The 8,151-nt window shown below is 38.4% G+C and overlaps 1 protein-coding gene and 1 pseudogene across 1 annotated transcript; one reads left to right on the top strand and one right to left on the bottom strand.

Annotated features, from left to right (window-relative positions):
* Window positions 1-1,431: 1,431 nt before the first annotated feature.
* LOC110287726 lies at window positions 1,432-5,333 on the bottom strand (annotated as a pseudogene).
* A 1,607-nt stretch (window positions 5,334-6,940) lies between these two features.
* Window positions 6,941-7,939, top strand: LOC110287727 (vomeronasal type-1 receptor 4-like). The gene has a single exon (XM_021154272.1). It carries the CDS (start codon window positions 6,941-6,943, stop codon window positions 7,937-7,939), a length of 999 nt encoding a protein of 332 aa, XP_021009931.1.
* The last annotated feature ends 212 nt before the right edge of the window (window positions 7,940-8,151 follow it).

The raw sequence follows: 8,151 nt of genomic DNA on the forward strand, positions 1-8,151 counted from the left end.
AGAGAGAGAGAGAGAGAGAGAGAGAGAGAGAGAGAGAGAGAGAGGAAATAGAGAGAGGAAGAGAAAGAGAGAGACCACCTGTCTACACATTCAGGAGGTCTGCCCTAACCAGGAGTACAGGTGAGACCCCTGCCCCATTAACCATACCAGCTGGGACACCCAGAGCCAGCAGATGGGAGACCTATCAAGCTCTACCTGAGCCAAATGTTCCTTACAGTCTGCACCTCCACATCAACCCCAAAGATAGCCTACTTCCCAGGATGTCCTCCCTAATCAGGGACATATGAGACATACTCTAACAAGAGACAAGGGAGGCCTGTATCCTAGGAGGCCTACTATAATCAAGATGACAGAGCTCTATCTTACTCCAAGGAGGCCTGTTTCAGTACAAGACACCAAGGCCAGTTAACACCAGAGAAAACCATATGGCAAAAGGCAAGTGCATAAGCAACAGAATCTAATCTAATTTCACACCAGTAGAACCCAGGTCTCCTACCACAGTAAGACCAGGCTACCCTAAAACACCTGAAGAACAAGATTCTGACCTAAAATCCCATCTCATGAAGATAACAGAAGACTAAGGAGATTATAAACAATTCACTTAAAGAAATACAGGAAAACTCAGGCAAACAGGTATAAGCATGTAAAGAGGAAACAAAGAAATCCCTTAAAGAAATATAGGAAAATACAGTCAAACAGGTAAAAGAATTGAACAAAACAGTTTGAGTGCTAAACATGGAAATAAGAACAATAAGGGAATCATAAATAGAGGCTACTCTTGTGATGGAAAAACCTAAGAAAGAGATGGGAAACTACAAATGCAACTATCACAAACAGAATACAAGAAATGGAATAGAGAATCTCAGGTATAGAAGATACCCTAGAAGATATAGACACATCATTCAAAAAAAAAAAAAAAAAAAACAAAAAACCGCAAAGTGTAAAAAGTTCCTAACCCAAACCATGGAGGAAATTTGGGACACAAGGAAATGACCAATCTAGTCTAAGAATAATAGGACTAGAAGAGGGTGAATATTTCTAGTTCAAAGATCCAGAAAACATCTTCAACAAAATCATAGAAGAAAACTTCCCTAACCTAAAGAGACAGCCATAAATGTACAAGAAGCCTACAGTACACCAAATAGATTGAACCAGTAAAGAAAATTCTCCTTCCATATAATAATAAGAACAATAAATGTATAGAAAAAATAAAGAACATTAAAGTCTGTAATGGGCAAATGTCAAATAACATAAAGGTAGACCTATCAGAATTAAACCAGACTTATGAAGAGAAACACTAAAAGCTTCTTAGACAGATGTCATGCAGACTCCAAGACACTAAAAATGTCAGGCCAAGCTACTATACCCAGTAAAACTCTCAATTACCATAGATGGAAAAAAAAAACTAAGTTATTCCATGACAAAACCAAATTTTTTCATAGGTATATAAACTATTTATTAACAGCAAAGGCCCAGAGACTCATTTCTTCTTGGATACAACCACAGTACGGCCCGTGCGGTCAGTGGTCTTGGTGTGTTGACCGCAGACACGAAGGCCCCAAAAGTGGCGCAGCCCTCTATGGGCTCGAATTTTTTTCAGCCACTCCAGGTCCTCACGCAGCTTGTTGTCTAGACCGTTGGCCAGAACCTGGCTGTATTTCCCATCCTTCACATCCTTCTGTCTGTTCAGGAACCAGTCTGGAATCTTGTACTGTCATGGGTTCTGCATGATGGTGATCACACGCTCCACCTCATCCTCCGTGAGTTCTCCAGCCCTCTTGGTGAGATCAATATCTGCTTTCCTCAACACCACATGAGCATATCTCCGCCCCACGCCCTTTTTTAGGCAGTGATGGCGAAGGCTATTTTCTGCCGCCCATCGATGCTGGTGTTGAGTACTCGCAAAATGTGCTGGAACTTCTCAGGAATCACTAGAGATATGGCGGTGGGACAGACGGCAGCGTGTAGGCCTCCTGTGGAAGAGTCAAAACCAAATTTAAATAATAAAGTTCTGCTAATACAACCACACAAAGACCCAACAATGAAAGAGAACTTCAGACCTGTTTCACTTATGAACTTCAGCAAAAAAATTCAAAAACAATTCCTGCAAACCAAATCCAAGAATACATCAAACATATCATTTACTATGATCAAGGAGGCTTCACTTCAAGGTTTCAGAGATGGTTCAACATATAAAATTCGCATCAATGTAATCCACTATACAAACAAACTAAAAGAAAATATAACATGATCATCTCAGTATATGCTGAAAACCCCTTCTACAAAATCCAACACCCTTCATCTTAAAGGTCTTGGAGAGATCAGGAATTCAAGGCAAATACCCAAACACAATAAACACACGATACACCAAAACAACAAGTAACATTATATTAAATGGAGCAAAATTTGGAGCAATCCACCAAAATCAGGGACAAGACAAGGCTGCCCACTCTCTCCCTGTCTATTCAACATAGAAAGGTTGGAAGAAGTTGAGGAGGAGGGCAGCCCCATAGGAAGACCAGCAGTCTCACCTAACCCAGACCTCTGAGATCTCTCAGACACCAAGCATAAAGGAGCATAAAGGAGCTGGTTCAAGACTCCCGACTTACATACAGCAGAGCATTGCTTGATCTGGCCTCAGTGGGAGAAGACATGCTTAACTCTCAAGAGACCTGAGGCCCTAAGGAGTGGGGAGGTCTGGAGACAGAGGGGAGGAGGAACGTGATGAGGAACTATGGACAGGCAGACTGGACTGTAAAAAATAAAGTCATAAAAAGAAGATGATGAGCAGACTACTTATCTGTTTGATCAAGAACTGTACTGTTTATTTCTACATTCTCAACTCCTAGAACAGGATCATACAGGGATAGCCATGATACTCTGAAATATTCTCTCTATCTCTGCTTTAAAATTCCTTGCCTTAACACTTGTCATTTATTAGACTTTCTCCAATCCTTGATCCCACCATAGGGCTGTCTGCCCCTCCATAGCTGAATTCAATGGTGGTATAATGCAATGTTATGGCTCTTTTCCATTGTTTGTTCATTCCCTGTCATTGAGAAGCTGTTTACATTTACAGTTTGTATAATTTGGCATGTTTTCTTTGATACTCTAATAACATGATTTTTTTGTTCAGTTTGTTAGATTCTTAAATAATTTTACTAATTAAAGTATAAATCCAAAGAAGTAACTCACAATTTTTATTTTATATTTTGGTTACCATGAAGAGATCACCCAAAATTCTAGTTTCAATGGCATAAATACACATTAATGTACTCACATAAAATAAAAAAAATGTGATATAAAGAATTAAATAACACTGGAAGAACACTATAGATTTATGAGCCCCTCCTGTCTTAACAGGTGGTTACAATTACCTTCTGTTCCATTTTCCTCTATTGATGTTGCAGAGAGAAGGGAGGTGTGACTCTCCAAACCAATTCAGTCCTCTCATGACACACAATACAAATCACAACCTACTTTGGAATTTCTATAGAAATTATAGATATTCAGGTCTCATGCACCTATTCTCAGAAGTTCTTAACCAATGATCCACACTGTATTCTCTCAAGTATGTAGAAAACAAATTGCTTGACATCCACCATCTTAGATTTTCTGGTGATTTTATCCTGTTATCTAATTTTGCCAGCCTATCCACTCTCTTCACCTAAACAGAAGATTTTTATACTGTCTCCATCACACACGTTTCAAATCTTATACGTTATTTATTGTGTTTTAGATGCATGTACCATGTGTACTTAGATACATGTGCCATTGCACCCATGTGGGGATCAGAGGACAAGTTGAGGAACTAATTTCTCCACTGATACCATGTAAATGAAAGAAATAACTAAAGTTCTTGAGGTTTAGATAATATTATAGGTTTGGATTTTAGTTATTTAAAAAAAAAAGGGGTATTCCATTGACTCCTGATTGCTGCTTGCTACCTTAGGTAAGCCCTAGTCTCAGGGACAGCCCAGCCTTTAACCTCACTAACCCAGTCCACAGTGACATTAGAGTAGTGGAAAGGGTTTTGAATGTCCTCTGACATGAACAGATGATGTCTATATTTGAGAGATGTGGGAATGAACACTGCAATGAAAGATCTACAATGTTACAGTGCCTGTCTAGACACCCTACATGTCTCAGAGGAAATTGCCATGTGTGTCTACAAAAAATGTAAGATCTCTCTCTCTCTCTTACACACACACACACACACACACACACACACACACACACACACACACACAAACACACGCAGATGTGTATAGATATAAATGATATATAGGTGATATACATACAAATGTATGTGTATATATATGCATGTATAGATAAACAATGTTTTTTAAATTGTAAAGTAGTAAAGTCTTTACAATAGTTCTTTATTTTTATTAATTCTCTTCATCTTCTCCGGTATATACTTTCTTTCCATCTTCCCAAGAAATATTAGTTAATGTCCTGTCCATGGTCCATTATCTATTTTATTCCTTTAAATGACTGTGTTCTGGCAAAAGTCCCTTGACCATCTGTTTTTTACTTCCCTCCTGACCTTTATATAGGTATTCCAAATGAAGCACACATAACTCAAGATTCAAAACTAATGTCTAAAAACTTGGGAAAATGTGCCATGTTTCTTTTAATTTGTGCAGTATCACATGGCAAACCATCCATTTACCTAAAACCTTCATAATTACATTTTGCTTAATAGAGGTATAATCCCCATTGTATAAATATACCACATTATACTTATCCATTCATCAACTGATGGATAATTAACCTGTTTCTATTTCATGGCTATTGTGAATACAGCAGGATGAACAGGGATGGTTCTCTTTATTAGATAATGATTGCTCAGTTCATACCCTTCTCTGTATGTGCAAAATTGATTCTTTACATTTAAAATTCTATAGAAAATATCACAGTCTATTATGCTTCTAATAAGCCTCCATCATATATCAGAAAATGAGTCATGACCTGCCTCAAGCAAATGGACATTGGAATAACCCAAGGATGTATGGAGTAAACACAGGCTTCTGTTGCTTGATTTGTCAAACTAAAATGTTGTTTCTGAGCAGGGAAATAAGTATAGGAGTACAGAATACATGTTGATGGGCTTTCTGATGTCAGCACAATTTTGCAACAGTGAAAGCATGCAGTGTAATACAGTCCCTGGAAACACACCTAACAAATCTCTTGATCTTCGCTGTAGTGCACCTCTCCACACCTGATGACAACACCAGTTCAGATTTAGATTTCCCCAAAGAAAACAAGGAAAACTTTTTCTAACTGCTGCTCAACTACTCACTATAATCTAACAGAGTCTTGGGCATCATCATTGATTACCAGAATGAAAATATGTTGATTTACACTGGGGATAAGTGTTTTTATTCTTTTTAGAGGTATTCCAGAATCTGCATACAGACATGCCCAATAACAGCACAGATGACACAGTAATGGACTCCCTGAAGGATGTCAGGACCAGAAACTGTCATTTTATAAGCTCTGATATCTGGCCCCCTTTAGCGATCTGCACAGTACTTCCTAGAAAATATGGACAGGAAGTCATTTCTTTGGATCTGTCTTAGGAAACAGATACACAGTGAAGATCTTTGAGGGGAAAGGAAATGGGAGCTGTTTCTGCAGTAACTATTCAGGAACTGGTTGGTCTTCGTCCCTGTGAACAACCCCACCCTTGTGGAGACTGGGCAGGTGAGATTCCTGCAGCTTTATGTTTCTGCTTAAAGTTCTCTTCTCCTTCCTAAAATCTAGTGTATTCTGAAACCAGTATTAATCATTAGAATGAATCTGTTTTTGTCTCTACAGTTCACCTACTTTGGTCAGTAGACTAAATGAATGTCTAATTCATGGCTCAGCACTCATCTGAAAATGTCCTCTAATGTGACCTCTATTGTGATATGACAAATTTTTAGTTGTTGGATAGAAACTTATTGCTCCTATGGAAATCAAAATAAACCAAGTAACTTGCAGACTACACTGAAGCCTCTAAAAATCTGAGTTTTAAGTAATCTGTGTATGCAAAGACTTTTACAGAGATGATAGTGATGTCTTTGGATTGTGGTTGAAGAAAGCTGGACATTTATCCAATCTAATTCCAGCACCCTTTCCTTAGAAAAAGAGCTAAAATTTGGAAATTTGTGAATCTGTGTCCCTCAGATGTTTTTTCCAAAATACATGATATATGTGTATATCAATGTTCTTCTTTATGAACAGAAAACTATTGACCTTTTCAGAAATATTTTGAATTCTATTACTATGATGAGTACTATAAAAGTATATCAACAGAGGTTGGATTATTTTGAGGGAACATTCTTTATAAAATTCTTTATAAAGATCTTAATTCAAGTTCTTTTATAAAGTATGAATACTAAATTTGTATTATCATTAATAAATATCATTTTATATATTTTTACTTTATGCGCTAGTGTTTTGATGATACATATGATTCTGAAGGTGCCAGATCCCTCACAACATAGAGTTGTGAGGTGTCATGTTGATGCTGGCAATCGAATGTGGGTCCTCTGGAAGAGTAGCCAGTCCTTTTAGCCACTGAGCTATCTCTGCATCTCATAATTATACGTTTGAATATAAATTTGTTTTATGCATATGACTGCTCTTCTTGCTTTGATGATTGAAAATACATGAAAACAGTGCCACAAATGGGAGTGGAAAACATCTAGATCTCCAGCAGCAAATCTGTATTTTTAACACATTGTATGTGTTAAATAAGTGTAAACATGTTTAATTAAATAAGTGTGAACTTAATATTCTAGGTTAATGTCCCCATAGGGTTTTTTTTTTTTTTCACAGAAAACTCCTGTAATGTGAAAAAGCAGTGCAACCTTTCTTGGCATAAAAAGACTCCAAAACAATTGAAAATCTCAAATAATTGGGAAGACTCTGCAAGACAGCACTGTCCTACATGGTCATTACTCCATTGTGCAAAGAAGCCATCTCCATGTTGTCTCAAAATAAAATCATTAGAACAAAAGAAGAAGTGGCTCTTCAGATTCTTTTGCTTTGCCAATCTGGGGTTGGAATTCTGGGCAACATCCTACTGTTTCTTCATAATTTCTCTCCAATTTTGACTGACTCACAACTGAAGCCCATTCAGATCATACAAACAAACTTAGCTGTGGCCAATACCTTCATTCTCCTCTTCTTGACATTTCCAAACCATATGGCAGTTTTGGCTCCAAGGAAGCCTCCAACTGACCTCAAATGTAAACTTGCATACTTCTTTCACATGGTGGCTCGAAGCACAAACATGTGTTCCACCTGTGTCCTCAGCACCTACCAGTTTGTCACTCTTGTTCCTGGTACCTGGGCTAGGGTCATGTTCAGAGAAATATCCCCCAAGGTTGTGAGCTATTCTTGTTACAGTTGCTGGTTGTTCAGTGTCTTAAATAATGCTTACATCCCAATGAATGTTAGTGGTCCTCAGAAAACACATAATGGCACTGATTCTAAAGGTAAGTGGGTCTGCTCAACTTCTGGTTTCAATGTTGGCATGAGCTTCTTACGGTTTGCCCAGGATATTATATTTATCAGCACCATGATCTGGACCAGTGTCTCCATAGTGCTTCACCTGAACAGACACCACCAGAGAATGCACTGCATACATAATACTAGTCAGAAGTTCAGAACCTGTGCTGAGACCAGAGCAGCCCATACTGTCCTGATGCTGGTAGTCACATTTGTGAGCTTTTATCTTCTAGACTGCATTTGCACTTTCTTTCACATTTCTTTTGTGAACACTCGTTTCTGGTTGAGGCATGTCAAAGAAGTTCTGACTCTGAGCTTCCCCACCATTTCTCCCTTAATTCTGATCTTTAGGGATCCCAGGGGTCCTTGTTCTGTACCCTTCATTGTGGGGCTACAAAGCCATGTCACTGGGATATCCAGTCTGGAGCAAGAGTGAGGTCAAGATGGGTCCAAGACCTGAGAATCTAAGCCTGAGACTGGAAGGAGTATACTTGTTCTCTCCTTTCTGGGTCTGGATATACACTTGTATGTAGACTGTACAACTTCCACGTCCTCCACACTTAACATATTCATGAATCCTGGTGGCCAGGTTTTTCATTAAACTTCCTATATATACCCTTATTAAGACAAACCCAGCTATCAGTTGAA

Source organism: Mus caroli, unplaced genomic scaffold (genome assembly GCF_900094665.2).
Source record: "Mus caroli unplaced genomic scaffold, CAROLI_EIJ_v1.1 scaffold_20573_1, whole genome shotgun sequence".
Lineage (NCBI taxonomy): Eukaryota > Metazoa > Chordata > Mammalia > Rodentia > Muridae > Mus > Mus caroli.